The 19,191-nt window shown below is 38.8% G+C and overlaps 1 protein-coding gene across 2 annotated transcripts; it reads right to left on the reverse strand.

The window, feature by feature from the left end:
• Positions 1-1,321: 1,321 nt before the first annotated feature.
• Positions 1,322-18,972, reverse strand: VCAM1 (vascular cell adhesion molecule 1). 2 transcript variants are annotated; one of them, XM_074546172.1, is made up of 10 exons: positions 18,822-18,972; positions 17,128-17,218; positions 14,408-14,556; positions 11,963-12,260; positions 10,971-11,249; positions 9,978-10,295; positions 9,488-9,760; positions 8,587-8,850; positions 7,918-8,181; positions 1,322-5,437 (listed from the first exon to the last, which is right to left on the reverse strand). In XM_074546172.1, exons 4-10 carry the CDS (start codon positions 12,024-12,026, stop codon positions 5,277-5,279), a joined length of 1,623 nt encoding a protein of 540 aa, XP_074402273.1. In that variant the 5' UTR covers positions 12,027-12,260; positions 14,408-14,556; positions 17,128-17,218; positions 18,822-18,972; the 3' UTR covers positions 1,322-5,276. The 2 variants fall into 2 exon arrangements, with proteins under 2 accessions (XP_074402273.1, XP_026646262.2); XM_026790461.2 differs by lacking the exon at positions 18,822-18,972 and having other exon boundaries at positions 17,128-17,239.
• Positions 18,973-19,191: the final 219 nt, after the last annotated feature.

Genomic DNA, 19,191 nt, shown 5'->3' on the forward strand with positions numbered 1-19,191 from the left:
CTGTTTGCTGCCCTGTACACCAAGTGCCTGGAAATGTAAAAATCTAGTGTAATCCACCAGGTCTGACTAGCAAAGAGGCTCTGTGGCTCAACTGGTAACAGTGTCTCAAAGTTACATCACTGTAAAAACTGATAGTCTCCATCACTGGAAATCTCCAATAAATATGAAAGAACAACATGAAGTATAACAGTTGGAAGTATGTGGGAGTGTTCAAGACATGACATCTGTGTTGGAACATCATATGCCACCATTTCTTTCAGCTGCTGAGAGCAGATGTCCCATATCTGCCTCTCATTCAAAAGGAAAGGAAAAATATTTAAGAGAAAAAACCAGCAGCCTTAGGACAGAACATTTTAGTTTTTGCAATCACACACAGCAAAGAGGATTACAGTAAAATGATCTTACTTTGACTTTCTTCATATGCTCCTGTCTCTTTTAACACATGGATATAGCATTTATTACTGCAATTAAAAAATAAGTAATTATTGTCCTCCTTCGAGTCACATCTATTTATAAAATATAACTTTTTGTTTTGAAAAAATATAAATCTTCAGATTTATATGTCCCAGATTTAAATCTTCAGATTTAAATGTCCCAATTTCTTTCCATTGCAAAAAGTAATTAGGTGCCCTCAAAGGGTAAATTTTCAACCTGTCAAAAAATGTTTCTCTTGTTTCATTTGCAATGAACCTTAAACATAGCAGAACCACTGAGAGGAACCAAGGACCTCATAAACAAGGGGAACTTCCCAGCCCTGCATCTTGCAGTCACATGTTTGGCCGTTCTGTGCACTTCAGCAGCACCAGAAGGACTCCTCAGGAGAGAATGGCAGAGGGACAGGCAGGAGATCCCCTGCTTTTGTACCTGGCAGGTACCCAGGTACTTGGAACAAAACACTGCTATGCTGAGATACCTGGCAGCTAACAGCAAAGCACATTACTCTTTTCACAAGAATTTCCATATTTCTGGTAACATAACTTGCACCACTTTGGTGGCAAGATATGTAGCATGTGGATCCCAAAAGATTGCGAGGCTTAAAAACTGTTGAGCTTCAGAACAGACAAGGGAACATGAAAGTGAGTTCCCCTGATATAACCACTCCTCTCACTTCTTTCTTAAATGTGAAGTGGCCTTCAAACTGAGTATAATGTCAAAAATTCTGTCAGGTTTTGATTGCTAAACTGCATGGTCTAGGTAAAATTCAGACTGGTTGGTTTGACAAAGTTTTTTTGTCTCATGTTAAAAGATATGTGTAGTGCTGGAAGGGATTTAGAAAAAACTACAAGGATTATTTACTGCTGTAGAAAAGACCTGATAAATGTAGGCTTCCAACAGTCCTCTGTGTTTATTTTATCAAAGAAATAAGAGATTGATTACAGCATGCAATGATCATTTGGGTAGAACTGTGCAAAAGGACAGAAAAATTGGATTAGGAAGTAGGCCCTGTATATATCACAGGCAGGGCACCCCTGATAACCAAGGACATTCGCAAACTCTCTGTGAGGCATTTACACATCAGATCCCTTACAGGGCAACACGTCTCCTTAAAGAAGTTATGTGGTCCAGCACAGCAGCAAGTCCATGGAGCTGAATGGCCTGCCCTGTTCATAGATACCAGATCATCACTTGGCCTTAAATAAACATCCTGATCAGCCTGCTAGTCCCTGAAAACAGGAGGAGCCTACCCCTTCAAATCCAACCCACCAGTGTTATCTCCAGCCTATAACAGCACCTCTCTCATGGGATATTAACTGTCCCCCTCAGTATACTTTAAAAATTATTTGAAAGCATTCTTGGAGACATTTAAAATATGTATCTTTTCCTCTTTGAGACTTTCATGAAAGAATATATCCTGAACTGACTTCAGGGAGTGAGAATTTGCAATCACTCTTTAAAATCCAGACTCATACAAGTATTGCCCAGTGGTATTTTTGGGCTAAACTCCTGAAGAGGAAATGACAAAGCTATGCTTGAGCAAAGATCAGACAGGGAAAAATGCAAATCTATAACTTGTGAAGTGACTTTATGGAGAAAACCTGAGAGGATCTGTCAGCTCTTTGCTTTACAGACCACTTTCTTGATCATAAAGGCAGGCCCTCTGACAGGGATTCTTACCTAGACCTCCAGCCCTAGACTTGCTGGGCTGGAGCTGCTGTTCATGGCTTTTTGCCAGGGCAGAGGCTCTGCAAGTTGCTTGATGAGAAACTGTGTAAGGAGAAGCAATATTCCTTCTGTAGTTTTAAATAAAAAGAGAAGTTATTTTACTGTGAACTTTAAACCTTCATAAGACAAGCTTGTACTGATAGCATTAAGTTCCCTGGAAAACACCGAGACAGCAGGACAGGAAATCCCCTGGCAAGACCCTTCTTTGTGATTTCACTGCTAGGAACTCACTGCCAACACAAGAGCAACCTCTCCTAAAATGGACACTAGAAATTCTTTCTATTCACTTAACGTTTCTGGGAGGAAAGCTGGCCCTGTTGAAATCCAGAGGCAACTTCTATTGACTTAAGTCACTTAGTACCTCAATTTTACCACAATTGAGGTCCTGAGAGGGCAGACAAGCCACGAGGACATATCTGTATCAGAAATACTGACAAAACCAACAGCTGAAAGAATACTGGAAACTAGCGGAGGAATTTCCAGTAAAGACTACTCAAGCACTAAAGCACTGTTGCAAGATGGCTCCTATTTCTCTCCCACCTATCTTTCATCTTTTCAGTCCACAGGAGGGGGAAAAACAGCACAGGAACTTTTATGCCCCTTCTGCAAGGTCTGGCCCAAGGCTGCTCAGAGTAGGAGTAAGAAGGCAAGGCATACCTTGGTGGGTCTCTCCAGTAACCCACCCACCCCAGGATCCTACTGCAGTGAAAGACACTATTTCAGGATGTCATACACTGGCCCCTTTCTCTGGTATGTATCCTGAGGATTGCCCAGCATCAATGGCCACTGAATAAGGGGCGTTGTACAGTACATTTCTGTCTACTCCCTTTTGGGTTTTTTATGGGCCTTTAGCCCATTATTTTTTCCATTCTGCTTTTGAACCAATTGATACTGTTATCCCCCGACCCTTCTGCAGCAGCTTCCAGTAGATTGACGTTCACCCTGGGAAAAAATACTGTTCTATTATTTTTGTTGAAACACTTTCTCCTTAGGGTGCATATCCTGTAGTTCCGGAATTGCATGATTTAGCAAATAGTTTTGCATCTGTTGTTTGCTATCAACTGCTTTCACAATTTGGAAAACATCAATCAGAACGCCTCCTCCTTCAGCATTCTCTCTCCAAACTGGAAAGTCCCAGGCATTTTTATTTGCCCTGTTTTCCAGTCCTTCTTCTCTCTCTCTTTCCTAGCTGTCCTTCCTGCAATACAGACACCAGAACCTCACTGATTAGGCAAAATGTGTGTGTACCAAAGTTTTGCACAGAGGAAAAAATCATGCTTTCTGGTTTATTCACAAGACAGCACTGAGACAGGCCTGACATTATTCTGAATAAATATGCCTGGCACCACCTCCAAGAAATTTATGTCATGGGCCTGTCAAAGCTCTCCTCCTCCTCTGTCTTCAATCTTTTCTTCACCCTCCCACTGCATGCTCACATTCCTCCAAGCCAAGTCCACACTGCTCTCCCATTTTTCTGCTACACCCCCACTTTCCAAGCCTCCCTTTCCAATCTAGATAGACATCCTGCATGAACTGATTTTCTGTGCACAAAACACTGCTGAACACACTATGAAAAAACATGGGAGATGTGCACCACTGCCACATGCCAGAGCCAGCACCCACATTTGCATTGCTGTTGGCAGCAGTTGTCACCATGTGTATAATGTAGACATATTCTTTTCACTTATCTCTGCTTGAGCTTCTTGTGTGCAAGTTTGGAGGGGCCAGGTCCCCAGACCTTCCTTGCCTAGCACAGTGGATCAGGCCATAGTGCATCAGGATGCATTTCAACATCTCAGCCACAGAGCCTGCACCTCCCACAGCTTTGCCTTTGGTGCAGAACATCAGCACCCAGATCAGTCAAAGCAGCACTGCTAGTCAGGAGAAGGGAGGTAAGGAGGAATACTATCAAATTCCACCTCTCCTTCCCTCCATCTTTGCCTCTGCACTGGAAGTTCACTATTTTCACAGCCATTTTGCCCGCTCTGGAAAGTGTGTGGTGAAAGAGGCGCCAACCAGAGTGAAGCATGCAGACAGTTCTCTGTTAAAAGGGAAATTGTCAGGCATGTGGTTTAGATTTTCACAGTGAGGAGCTTGGGAAGGGCATTTCTTCAGGCAACAACTCACCCACCATTGCTGAGGTGCACAGATTTTGCCTGTGCCCCTGCCTATGCCTCGAGGCTTCCGGCCTTGTTTGTGTCTTTCCCATGACATCCACAACTGCTGCTGCCAGGGACAATTTCCTTCCACAGTAATGTGTGTTCTGGCATAATCTTAAACAAGCATCACTAGGGGGATTTAGTCAAAGAAATCTACTGGTAGTTTTATTTTGCAGTGGAAATCTGTAAAGCATATTTACATTGCCCTTATATTTTACAAGAAAGGTCTGATTTGGCTCATCACAAAATAACGGAATTCTGACATTGACTGAGAATGATTAAAGCCAGCAAGAAAACCTTAGCAGTGCTAGAACTTGCAGGATTATAACCCCAGACATTTTTTGAATAATATTTAAAATAAAATGTTTTGCAAATGAACCTCAAAGGCTTAAATTAGTTTAAATTTGTTAGAAATGCATAGCCCAGTGATTGTGTAACTTCATTGAAGGTATAGAGTTTACGGCAATACCAGTGAAAAGAGAATATTTTCCAAACATTACCACAACCAGACAAATTATATTAAAAAACATTCATGCGGCAGAGTAATACAAAATAAAAATCACCTGATCAGCTCAAGCAATATTGATTTATATCTTTGAATTAACAAAATTTCTCTGTACAGTTGCAATAAGACTTCAGTTTTACAAACTGATATTTAGTTGAACATATTTATAACACAAATTATACACTATGTACAAACCTAGTTCTTCACAGAACTCTTTTTTCAGAATGCTTCAACACAGAAATGATTTACCAATTTCTAGGTCAGGATTCTAGCTCTTCCTTTAATTTAAATACCAAAACACTTATGAGAACATGAAAATAAGCCCATTTGCTATCACATGGTGCTGTTCTTAAGTCACTTGTGTGTTACCATATGTTACAGAAGAGTAGAACCAGTCACAGCAATAAATAAAAGTGCTTATTATCAACTAAACACTTATATTCACATAATCAAACTTTCAACCTGAGTGCTTTTACAAGACTGTAGGATCCATTGATCTTTGCTTGTCTTGACACGTAGATCAAAATGGCAGCTGCAGGAACAGCTACTGCTGCTACAGATGAGAATGCAATAATGAATGGGATCATCTGATCTGGTTCTTCCAATCTTGCTGAAAATGGAGACAAAAGGAGAAAAAAAGTGTAAATATTGTTTGAAACAGATACATGTGCATCACTGTAAAAGCAGTCTTACTAATGACTTTCATTTGTAACATATTTCTGTTTTCATGCACAATGCATACTTTCTGAGTTTTCCTTAAAGTTTTTTTTTCTTTCTTCATATTACATACTTTAATTCCTAGCCACTATCTTGGTCTTGAATTTGCTATGCAAGTTCAAACTTATCTGATATCATCTATAATGAAGAATATCATGAAATTCACAAAGAACATAAGAGGAATACCACATGGAAACATTTGGGTACATTTCAACCTCCTGAAATTTATTCTTCAAGGGGAAGACCATGTTTTAAAAGCTCAATATTTAGATTTTCTGTGAAACACAGTCTTCTCTGGATTAGTTCCATTGTCCAAGCATGTGGACAGAAATGCAGCCAGGAATCGCCTTTTTGTGGCCCTATCCTTAAAGCTACCACATCAACTCAACTAAGCAAGACAATGACAGCCACAGGAGGTTAAAATACAGCTTATTCTGACCAGGCTGTTTGGTGTGATTTTGGGTGAGGGTTTTTTTTCAGGTTAACCACAGTACTGCCATGCAAGGATCAGCTATGAACTAGTTGTGCTCACCTTGATACAAATTTCACTAAAACATACAAAAAAAAATAGGTTTAAGGCAATAGACCCAGCTACCTACAACAGCTATCTCAATCTCTGTAATGTTGTTCCAACCTTTCTGAAAATATGGAGGAGTACATGCTTGTATAATTTTTGATGACACTGCAGAGTATAAAGTTTCCATTCATTGATGGCAGAATAATTTCTCCTGATGGGCTTTTTATCAGGACTGTCTCTGAGGGTATATGTGCTACATGCAACAGTGATATTTTCTACTTTTTTAACATTTTCTGATGGAAATACTAACACATTAATATTTTGGAGAGGAACTGAAAAGAAATTCAAGGTAGGATTTAGCAACAAACAGAAGCAGAACTGGTGAGGCATCAGCAGCTTTTATGTGCAAAATACGAATCCAGTTAATGGGGCCACTGTAGTAGTTGAGCCCATAGCTTTAGACACTGCTCTGTCACCAGCTGTCCTTCCCCACTGAAGCCAACAGCAGCTGGCAAAAAGAACATTTTATCAACAGACAGAGCATGTTGCATAACTTTGACATTATATGGAGCCTCTTCTTCTCTTATTTCAAATCCAATGTTTATTTGTTTGAGTTCATGAAAGGGCACAGACCAACAAACCCAGAGGCTGATGCCCTCTTTCAACAGAAGAGAAACAGAAAAGGCAAAGGAAGGAGTCCTAGAACTGTATTTTTTTTTTTTTCACAAGGTTCTGCAATTTTATATCCTGTTTTCAAAAGATGAAGTGGAAATACAAAAAAAATTTGAAGCAGCAATTATTTTATGCATCTGCTATTTTGGCAGAAGTTTTCATTAGCATTAAGACCCCATCACTTATGACGAGAACCTGTGCAACTCATGTCAGATTTTTTAAAGACAATTCATTCTTAATGAAACTGAAGATGTCACTCTGTGTAAAACAAATCCTAGTATGAACTCTGCACAGCAGTTATATTAACTAACCTTTGACACAAATACTATGTGCTGAGACTGCTCCCCCAGTTCATTAACTGTATGTATGTGTATTTTCCTGCATCCCTTAGCTGAGCCTTGTCTGTGGTGTATTTTCTATCTACTGTTTCAAGGGCTGTGAACCCATCACCAACTTTCTTTTACAGACTAGTCCTAAGAGATGTAACATCTGCAGATGTGCAAGGAATAGTAACACTTTGTCCTTGTTTCGCTTTGCTTGAAGGAGAAATCAAAAGCATATTTTTTCGTGCAGCTATAAAAATAGTAAAGAACAGGGAAGAGAGCTGAATTGGTGGCAGAAGTGATCCCTAAGCAAGACACTGTTGCTATGCAATAGGCAGAAGCAGCAGAGCTAAAGCAGAGAAGTCTGATTATTATTGAAAATGAAACTTCGCTATCATTCCAACTAAGTTGAGAAATCAGCATTTCTTGTAGCTTAAATGCAGCCTGTAAGAGCAGGAAACAGAGCTGAAACTTAGGGAAGAAGCAAAGAGCTGGAATACAGTGCTTCCATAGAGCAGCTTCAGCATGTAGTCTCCTTGAGTCTTTCTTATGCAAAAATCCACTGATAGGCCTGCTTGGAAGGATATTTCCTTCCAGGCACTGCATATCCTCTTTACTTCATGCTTACACTTGGCAGTTGGGAGGACTGATGGATGCCCCACCGACTTAAGAACTTTTCATAATCTATCTGTATTAAGGCAGACTTCACACTTCATTGTTTAAAGCTTCCTAAATAACTTTGTGATATTAGGACCACCTTTTAACTCCACTGACATCAAAGACACAATTACCTCATTCTTCAAGATCTGGACCTAAAATACATAAACCAAAAAAACTTGTTTTCCATCTTGTTCTACAAACCTTGAACATATAATTCCACAGCTTTTTCTTCCTTGCCAAATTGATTATAAGCTTCACATTCATAAAGCCCCAGATCTTGACTTTTCAAGTTCTGTATAGTTATAGTTGCATTTTTAGAAATTTTCTCAAACTCCCCGGTGGCCTTCTTTTTCTTCCAGGAGATCACAGGAGCTGGATTACCAGAACTAGTACATTTCATTGTCACAGTTTCCCCTTCTTTAAGAGCAGCAGGGAAAACAGTGATCACTGTATTCTTTGGTCCATCTGAAAGGAAGAGGCCTACAGTTAATCATCACTGGATTATTTAGAGATAGATCCAACATGTCCTAGACTGTCACCCTCCCAAAACTAATTTCTTTTTCATTCCCAAAACAAAAGTAAAGCACATGGTATCAGAGTTTCTGTACAAATTCTCCATAGCCCAGACATTCTAATCAAATACCTCTAACCATGTAGATCAGTTTCTCACTCATTCAGATCTCTACTAAAGACTGTCATCACATTAAAGATTTCATGACTTTGTTTTGTTCATCAGCACTGCTCCTTTCTCAGAGAAAAGCAGAGGAATGTGATGATTCTTTGCTCTATCTTCATTTAATTTGATGATTATATTTATCACTGAAGAACTAACTATTTTTAAATGACTGGGAAAACTTTACACATACTTACATTTCACATTAAGTGTGATTTCACTTTTACTGTTCCCATACTTATTTTCTGCTACACATTCATAGTCTCCTCCATTTTGGAACATCACAGATGGAAGAAAAATACTTCTGGCACTAGAAGTCCCTATGTCTGCATTGTCAGATTTTCTCCTTAGAATTATCTTGGGAGGAGGGTTGCTTTCAGCAGAACATTGTATGGAGACATTTTGCCCTTCCTGAACTGTTGTAGAAGGTTCAATGGAGAGTTTTGTAATGACTGGAGCACCTGCATGACAAAAGAAAAAGCTGTGAGAGTAATGCAAATGTTCTAAAGATGGAGAAGGTTTTAAGAAAGCATGAATTGCTTGCTCATGAATCTGTTTATTTTGGTTTTGACCCCAGACTCAATCTAAGACTTTTAGCTCTATCAAAACAGTAGCAGTCAATCAATCAATCAATCAATCAATCAATCACAAAATATTACAACAATATTATTAAGTCCAAAACAGTTTTACCATTAAATGCCTATTAAATTTAATGCTAATGACTAAAACTACTAGTTCAAAGAAGGAGACTGTGATGTCCCTGTGAAACTGGTATGCACATTACATTTCACAGAAATAACAGTGTGTGTGTCCCCACCACTTTCTCAGACTCTTTTGCGACTTACAGTGTTGCATTGTGGGAAATGTACTGAACTGTGCATGCACAACAGCAGTACTGAGAGAATTAGCTGAAAATGAAATATAGAAAGAAAAACTACAGCACATGAGAACCAGCCTTAAATTGAAACTGAGTCCTGAATATGTAAAAAGGAAAGCCCCATATTTCCCTAATTTTCAGTGTTTCAGCATCCTCCAAGCTAACAGAGATCAGCCAGTTAGGTACTGGATAATACAAGTGAAACTCAAACAGACTTGTACCTTGTATAACAATGTTCACAGTTGCTTCCTCTGTTTTATTAGTTACCAGATTAATTGCTTCACAGATGTACCGTCCTGAATCATTGAAATGGACACGGGAAATAAAAAGAACATTGTTTTTTATCACATGCTGAATGCTTTCTTCAGCCAAATATTTACTCCAAACTATTTGTGCTGGTGGGTTACTCTGAGTCACACAAGTGAGGTTCAGAGAGTCTCCTGCCATTGGTGAGTTGCTTGGAGATGCAGTAATGACAGTATTTTGTGGACCAACTGTAAGAAAACAAAAGGAAGACAAGATCAGTGGTAAATGAAGAATGATATGCACATCTCTAACACTAGCTTTTCTAGAGGCACATGTCACAGAATACCAAGAAAAAAAAAATGTATCCCAGTAGCATAGTGGGATCATTTTTCCAGAATTAGTAAGATGTTTTACTTGCAGCCTTGAAAGCTGAACTAGCCAAAGCCCTTGTACAAAAATACTTACAATTTACATTAAGTTTCTGAGAAGATGTTCTTTCTTTGGGTTCAAAATCCATATCAGCAATTGGTAACCTGGCCACACAGGTAATCTCTTTCCCAGCATCTTCAGCCATGGGATGAAATGTATATGTCACAGTTTTGGTCTCTGTATTTGTGCTGTCATCGTACAAAAAATATTCCTCATGAAGAACCTGTCCATCTTTCTTTAGGAGAACTTCCAGGTGATGAGAAGGATATACATCAGGAATTTTACAGATGACAGGGGCTGGTTCTCCAGCAACTAAGGATGGGCTGATGTCAATGATAGGATCACTGGGGAAAGCTAAAAGAACAAAATCATTTTTTTTAGACTAGCAGAGAAGAACAGTAGGGTCAACATAAGAGCAAGATCCAGACACCAAATATCTTGATTTTAGAGGTGCTCAGAACATGACATTCTATCAATATTATTACGAGACATAACTTGATCTGAAGACCTACAGGTCCCTTATCAGCAGTACATATACTAACAGGAAGTTTTTTTGTACAATTGTTGAAACATGATCACAAAAGATTAGTAAGATTCAGCATGGCACCTAGGCAGTGATACAGCTGCTTAACTATAGGCATTGAGAGCAATCCATGCACTAGTGCGATCCTGTTTTCTGTGCTGGTAGGTTTGGACATCTGAATTATTCTCCTGCAAACTACAAAGACATTGATTTTTATTTTCCCAGCTCTAGGAATGCATTCAAGCAGTGCACATTTGGCTTTTAAGAATTGCCAGAAACAAGACTAAATAATATTAGTACATACAATCTTCAATGCAGAAAGCAGAAAAGAGCTAAGGAAGTGTCCTGAACAGACATATAAAGGAATCTCAGAAGGAAGTATATGTTGAGCTATAACACTCATTATCCTAGAATTAAAAGTTAACTGGTAACCACAATATCTAAAACAATTATTGAGTTTTCTATCAAAATGTACTATTTAAAGAGAATTTTACATTTTTACTTACAGTAAAGTTCAACTTTGACACTCTTCTCCTTTTTCCCTCTCTCACCACATATGACAGTACAAAGATAAGAATGAGAATTCACAACACCAACTGGATTCATAGTCAATGTAGAATATGTCCTGTGGTTGCTGACTTTTCCTCCAAGGGGGCTGTCCATCTGGGTTCTCCAGGAAAAACTTGGTGATGCACAGCCAGTGGTATTGCATGTGAGTATGAGTGTGCCTCCAATCTGTGCCACAATTCTCTCAGCAGGTATAATTTCCATTTCAAAAGCTTTAACTGCAAAAGGGAAAACATACATCAATTCAGCAGCTTTCTCAGCTTTTATTTTCCTATTTCTTCTCAAGTTCTACTGTGAAATGAGGTCTTTATGCTTCTTTACTTTATGGTTGTGTGGAAGTTAAACTAATAAAGCGCCATACAGTGGTTCACATATTCAAAACACCCCATAAACATTGCTATTTTTGTCAAAGACAATAAAGACTCAGATGACTGACAGTTCTCATGTATAAAATGGCACCAACCAAATTTAAATAAATGCATTGGCACAACTTATCTTTTTTGTCAGGTGGATCTGATTCTAAAACTTTGTAACAATTGAGGGGAGAGGTAGCAGGTAGATAGCAAAGACAACAGCAGAAACACTTTCAACAGGACATTTAGTACCAAACTTGCTTGCTGCTGTCAGGAATGACAATAAAAAGTCAAGCATCCAGCAATGTACTGCAGTTGTCTCCTAGACTATCTTTTAGCAAACTCAATAGGAAAACGACTGAGTCATTGCAGAGCACAGAAAAGCTCAAAGTAAATGTCAAAAAAGCTTCCTGACATTTTGACAGGACTACTTAATTGACAGTTGTATTCACTGAAATGAAAAGGTAACTGGAGAAAAGAGAAATAAAGATCAAACAGCAAATTTTAGGTCACTTTACACTTAACAAAGTTTAAAAAAATGAAACCAGCACCACCAACCCTCACCTTCCCCAACTTACCAGTCCTTAACACGCACAAAATTAATAGCACAGCTTGGCTTGCTCTTCCCATCTCCTTTAACATTTGTAATTGCTGTTGCTGGATAAAGAAAGTAAATTCAAAAGTTTGCTTTCTGTTTTCTGTGAAGAAGCACAGTGAGATCTTGCTGCTCTGCAACGGTTTGTTACAAGAGTTCCAGCTGGCTCTTTATAAAGGCTCTCTCTCCTTGGGGCAGAGTGGGAAATCCCTGAACGGGAAAATCCAGAGCAGGGAGGAAGAGAACCAGTCGGGCGGTGTCCATTGGCTCAGCGCCCTCTGCTGCTTTTGTGGCAGCCCAGGAAAAAAAATAGCAAAGCTTGTAAATACAGTGCCTACTACATTTGGAAAAATCTGTTTCAGATCTGATCTTGCAAACGACAGACAAAATGAAAGAATGTGCGTAAGTCAAAGTAATTGAATGCAACTATATCTCAGATAAAAAGCTATTCAAATTTGTTTTTAATGAAAATATTTTTGTGGGATTGAGTTTTCAGAACAGTTCTAACAATGCTCAGCTCTGTAAACAACATTACACGACTCGGTATTTCCCTTGAAAATTGTGCTACCAGTTTCAAAGGTGTTGTTACTTATGTTCCTAAGTATTTTTGATCTCTAAAAATAAAGAAATACATCAGATAGCAGAAGTCTGGAGATCTGACTTAATCAGCTTGAATCAGGCTTATACTCTTCAAACTAATGGAATTAATTAATATACCCAATGCCACTTTGCAGTGGATATACAAATCCAGTTTGGAATATTTCTGAGGACAACACTTACTGGCTAATATGGCAGCAATGTTAGGGAAAAAAGTAAAATAATACTTTCGGTGTTTAATTTTCAGTTGGAAATGCTGTGAATGCAAAGAATGGATAAAGGTTACTAAATCTCAGTTGTTTATTTATTCAACTGCTTAAGTAATCGAGGTACTACAGAGGGATCTGGACAGGCTGGATAAATTGGCTGAGGCCAATTGGATGAGGTTCAATACAGTGAAGAGCCAGGTCCTGCTCTGAGCTCGCAACAACCCCAAACAGCACTACAGGCTTGGGATGAGAGGCTGGAAAGCTGCCCAGGGCAGAAGGACCTGGGGGTGCTGGTTGGCAGCAGCTGAACATGAGCCAGGTGTGCCCAGGGGCATCCAGGCCTCCATCAGGAGCAGTGTGGCAGCAGGAGCAGGGCAGGGATTGTGCCCTTCTACTGGGCACTGGTGAGGGCACAGCTGCAGAGCCGTGCCCAGCTGTGGGCCCATCACCTCAGGGGGGACACTGAGGGGCTGGGGCCAGCCTGGAGAGGGGCAGCAGGGCTGGGGAAGGGGCTGGAGCACAGGACTGAGGAGGAGCAGCTGAGGGAACTGGGAATAATAATTATAATAACAATAACAATAACAACAAATGAAAAATCCACTCCAAGACAATCCAAGAATTACCCAGAAGGCAATAAAACAGGGAAATCTGAAGCATCTGGAAATGCCTAACCAAAAATCACTAAAACTAAAATTCAATGAAATTGCTACAGTGGATTATACCATAATATTTTATTTTTATTATCACCATCTTTTTTTTTTTTTTGTTAGAGGAGGACAAGGAGGAGGAGGATGAGGAGAAGGCAGAGAAGGAGGTGGAGAAGGAGGAGGAAGAATAAAACACTCCTAAGTGTCACAAAATGCAAGCAGTGTACTGTTCTAAAAGTACTACTATCAAATCCAAAAATCCAATAGCTATCCAGGATAGAAAATAACACTTCTACACAGTGTGATTTTACTGCAGAGAAAGGGGTCTTGTTGGAGAGTGCACTCTCTCTGTTAAGCTGCAAATAATTACTTTAAAATCATAGTCAGAGAAAAGCAAGAAATGAAACTGCTCTGCTTGGACTGCTTAAATAATCATCAGAAGCTAAGCTGAAAGAGAAAGGGCAATATTTCCTTGTTTCTGGGAAATCAGTTTCTAGACGGAAAAAAACAAAATTAAACATAGGAGGACATAGCTGCATACTGGAAAGATCTTAATCAAGTCCTTCATCAGATAACATGAAATAGGAAATAACTCTGTTCCTGGATTCAGTAAATTAAACTGTACAGCTGCCATTAACTTTACTGGAGCTGGATTCTTACCACAGGGACTACTATCCTGAGTATTCAAATTCAACTCAGACAGTTTAGGTAAGAGCAGAGTTAGCCAACAAATATTACTAGAGGAACTACAAATCTGCCAAAATTTTAAAAAGTTTTAAAAAACTTTCTCTTTACACAAATTCAAGTGTAAACCTTCTATGTATTTAAAATAAAATATGTACATTACTGTTGCTCCTACTACCCTCAGCATCAACATCAAAATAGGAAGATGGGCACCAAGTAGGGTTATTTTCAGAACTCTCTTCTTCTGGCTGTAAACAAACAGAGATTAGCTGACAACTTTTAGCACTTGACCTTGAGAGTTCAGATAATCTAGTTTTTTATTCAAACAGCACAGAGGAGGATGCTGGGGGTAAAACGGAGGATGCATCTACATCCACAGTGAGATAAGTATTATAGTACCAATTGGAAGAAATCTCGACACATGCAGAGTGCAATGGGGACTGGAATGAAACAAGAATTACAAGAATATTACTAAAGGCAAAAAAGATTAAAAGAATTAAGCACTGGGATGCAACTACATGTTTTTCAATACATCTAGTAATCAAAACAGACTTCTAAGGCTCTGAGGGACAAACTAAGATAAACAATTATGTGTTGCAAAACAGAGTTTGGAAACACTGAACACAATTTTTGGCCCGGCATAAGAAAACACAAGTGTCCTTCAGGAAAATAAAATTCACATCAGATTTATCTGGAATTTAAGAAAAGAAACAATTTCAGAACTGTGCTAATCATTTCCTTTAACTCCTACTTCTGCAATTCTATTAAATACCTATATGATACATTTATTAGCTTCCTCTAAGCAAAAGAGATAAGTTCTTGAAATCTTAATGAATTATTTTAACAAAATGCACATTATCCAACAGGTTAGTTATCCAATGTTTATACAGCTCTTCCAGCATTTTTTCCTCCTGTCTTATGGAAGCTATTAGGGGAAAACTGAAAAGCCAACCTTTTGCAGAATCTGGACTCTTAAAACTTTCACCAGTGCTTTTGTGATTTATGGACAAGGATCTATGGTGAAGAGAGAGAGAAATTTCCTCTGTCCTTTTGACAGAGGAAATTTAATAATAAAGAAGGTAGAAGGAAACTCATCTGACCTGACATTCTGGTGAAAGGATGCAGCAAAGTCTGACTCAACAGTTCTTTAGCCCCATATCAAAGAGGTGTTACAGCAACTCCATACTTAGGTCCCCTGTTCAAACTGCAGCCCTTACACATCTCAGGAAATATTCTTGGGATGTGCCCTGGGGGTCTGAGTAAAGAAAACCTCAGAGTTTCAGATGCTTTACAGAAGCAGCTGGGATGAAAAGCTTCCACCCCACGCACAGAGTGTCTGATACCTCTGCAGGATGATTGTGCCTGAAGAAAAAGAGCCAGAGGACTGTGCTGTAACTCAAATGAGAACTAACCTCAGAGACCAAACTCACATCAGCAAAGAAGGAATGCCCTCCAGGCATCACATGCAAGGCAGTACCTTTAATATGGTCAGATCTTGATAAAGTAACTGAAAAAACATGAAGCTGGAGGACATGTATGTAGACTGCAGATTACATGGCTAATAGAGCAGGAAATGATCTGCCAGTCTCAACATTTTCAGTTCTCAGTAACTTCAATAGCCTGCTCTATGGGTTACACACTGTCTCCTTCCTCAGCACCCGGACTTTTGGTTCCCAAAGCTGCCCCAAACTTTGCTTCTCCTGACTCTCTCCACCTGCTTTCTCAATACCTGACAATAATACAATCTCTGTATAGCCCCAAGAGGGGGAGGAGAGCATCACTGACTCCCTATAATTTTCATCTCCGGATGGGAAGGATGAGATCTACATGCATATCTATTTAAAGGGTTGTGTCTGTTTCAGGAATTGTAACTTTGTACCTAACTACAAAAAGAACACCAACGCATTACCCTGTAACCCACATCACACCTCACAATTGTACTCCACATCTAACTTGTCATCTACTGCAAGAAGAAAAAGAAAAAGAAAATCATAAGAAAGTTTTATTATCTGCTTCTTTCCCTTTTCTGGAATTTCTTAAATACCATATATAAAAATAAATGCATCTACTTCCTCCATTATCTTTCTCAGGCACCAGCTTCTCAGTTAGGACACTTCCTGTCTGGTTAGTCTGAAGGCAACTAGAATCCACAAAGGTGCCAAATAAAATAATACAGAAGACTGATAAGATGCATAGACTACAGATTAGTTAATTTCTTATTTTCTTCTATTCAGAGGCATTGTCCACTTCACAGAAAGAACAAAAATTTCATCTAATAATAAATAAAAGCCACTAGAGAAAAAAAGTCCCTATTTTTTATCCTAGTCTTCTGTTACTGGAAAAAAATACATGCTTTGGAAATTCCAAACTTTATTTCTAAGAAACTGAAAGTATGATTTTAGTGGTGCTGGATCTAAAAATGAAACTGTTGGATAGTGTTGAAATCCACATACTTTAAGTGCCAAATGCTGTAATCCAAGCCAAACTTCATTAGTTTGGATAGCTGTGCTCCTGTTGTCTTCACAGTGGCATAGTTAAAAATAAGTTTCCCTTCTGAAATATTACCTAGGCTATAACAAGAATTAAATTCAAATATGACCCTTGGAGTATTCAAAATCTCTTTGGGAATTCTGAAGTAAGACTTCAGATTCACTTTTATTTTGATCTGAATATAGCAAGGCATATAAAAATAATTTGTTCTCACTGGAGAAAACTACAAAAAAAAAAACCCCGACAAAACTCATTCAAAATGGACAGAGTGAAAAAATAGAGTGGGCTTTGGGTCAACATGCAGATGATAACCAGATCTTAGGATATGGCAAGGTAAAGTCAGATGAAAACATTTTAGAAGGAATATGAGCAAGTTACTTAATTCCCCAACATTCCACAGGAAATTCTAACACCATTAAATCTTGCTGTGTACTTTATTAAGGCCAGTGTTTCATAAGATGAGAAGAATTTTTTCAAGACAGTGATGGAGAACTTTTTGACCAAGCCTTCTTCTTACTCACCAGCAGCAGCTCTGCAACACCCTTGTTCATGAGTCACTTCTCTGTTTGTCACATCCTTCCTGCTCTTCAGTCATGAGGTACATGCATGTCCCTATGGACCAAGAAAGAAAAGGGGGAATAATGACAGCAAGATCTATAACAGACCATTCCACCTGCAAGAAATGCAGAACTTGGATTCTCCTACACAGGCTACTGAAAAGTGCACTGCTAATAATGGATTATCCTTCAACTTATCTTCCAGAATATATTCTTTTTTATTCTCTTACAATGGTTCATATTCTGAAGTACTGTGCTTGGCTGGGTATTTTTGCTGCCTTGTGTTATAGAAATGTTATCTTTGTTGTCCCACAGTGGACTGGCTCACTAACAGGTAGAAATACTACACAGATGTCAGAAAGTAATTAAATTACTTAACTTTGCAGAATTCAAGATTCATAATTTTTAAATCTTCCATATTAGTAAGTATTACAGAGATTTCTCAGTTTATTTTATTGGGTTTTTTTTTAAAGATACACAGAAATTAAATCTCTTTTTTACCTAGATTTTGTTACCCTCCCCTCTCTGGAAATGGACTGGAAGTCCTGAAGAAACTGACCTTCCAAATAGAAGCAACTGGGAATGAATCAATTTTTACTTCCGTCAAGCCAAAATGACAAGTATTCAAGAGAAAGGATTTTGCAGTAGCAAAATATGTATGTTTGTGTGTCTGTACACACACTGATAAATCAAATAATGCTTGAAACCAGCTGCAACTCTATTAAGGGACTGGCACCCTGCTTTTGTCTCTGGAATGTGCTCTACCCTAAATAAAAAACATGCTGTTTTGTCACTTGGACTATTTCTCTCTCTCCTTTCTTTCCCCCAGACAGTTAGGTATCATCTTAACTGCTTTGTTAACACTTCCACAAAAGGAATATAGCAAAGTAGGAGTGGCTAAGTGATAAAAACCATAAGCAGCTGAATTTTTCTTGACAGACAAGGGTAAGAAAGATGAGAGTTAATGGAATTTATTTCCCCTTCCCAGACAATTACTTGGCTAGGCATCAAAGCCCCAGCCCTTGTAGTCTGATATAGACAACTGAGCAAGAATGACTTTCATAGTTGTGTCACCTTTTATCACAGACCATGTTACACTCTAGTGATAAGACAGGCAACTTGAGAAATGTGTCACATGTTTGAAATTGCTCTCAGGCAGGATGAAACTCTGTACTGAATTAGTATGAGAAAAACCTGACTTCCAACGTTCTGATGCCTCTTAGCCAAGGATCTCTCCTGAAATTTCCCAAGAACTGCATGTGAATATCAAATAATAAGTAACAGATGGTTTAATGACCCTCTTGGTTGAAAAACTTTTGCATTGTTTGACTTAATTTCTTACTATAGTTAGCTCCACACCATGAGGAATGGCTATTGGCAGCCCTCTTTCAACAGCTCAGCTCCAGGCAAACCTACAAAGTTCACTTGCAGCTGAATGAAATAACCATTGACTAAGTGAGATGACCATGCACCTACTGCCAGGGCTTTCACTTAGATACTGGGACATCCTAATGGGAAAGGGAACAATTCTGTGCAAGCCACAGTTTACAACAGATAAAGAAGACATAAATGTTTCATAAGCAGTCTTGAATCCTTTTGTGGATCAAGGATCAACCAGTTAAGTTCTCATAGGCTCATGAGCCTGAGATGAATCTTACCTCAGGAGTGTCTTTCAGTACCCAGGACATCAGCAGCATGGTGACTTGGATCTGCAACACCATCAGGCTCCAGGCACAGGAACTTCCCGAGATGTATGAGGGTGAATTCATTAAGATTTTGAGCAAATCATCCTGCACTGAGTCTCCAAGATTATTTGAATGAATGTAATACAAACATCTCACACTAAAAAGAAATGCATTCTAGGAATTCTCTATTATTGATGTAAAGTGTTTGATATAAACCCATCAGCCTATAAGTGATTTATTATTACATTCTATAATACTGATTCACCTGCTATGTCACTAAGATCCAGCTGCTGACTTTTGCTTTTCTTGCACTCTCGGGTGTCTTGTGCCATGACTATTGAAT

The sequence above is a fragment of the Zonotrichia albicollis genome, chromosome 8 (assembly GCF_047830755.1).
Source record: "Zonotrichia albicollis isolate bZonAlb1 chromosome 8, bZonAlb1.hap1, whole genome shotgun sequence".
NCBI lineage: Eukaryota > Metazoa > Chordata > Aves > Passeriformes > Passerellidae > Zonotrichia > Zonotrichia albicollis.

What these genes read in the sequence shown, in the direction of transcription:
- VCAM1 (XM_074546172.1), bottom strand. Translation starts at nt 12,026, where the DNA reads ATGTTAAAGGAGATGGGAAGAGCAAGCCAAGCTGTGCTATTAATTTTG. An exon ending in TGTGAACATTGTTATACAAG is followed by an intron (nt 8,851 to 9,487) that starts GTACAAGTCTGT and finishes TTTGTCATGCAG; the next exon opens with GTGCTCCAGTCATTACAAAA. An exon ending in TGTGGAATTATATGTTCAAG is followed by an intron (nt 5,438 to 7,917) that starts GTTTGTAGAACA and finishes CTCCATTTTCAG; the next exon opens with CAAGATTGGAAGAACCAGAT.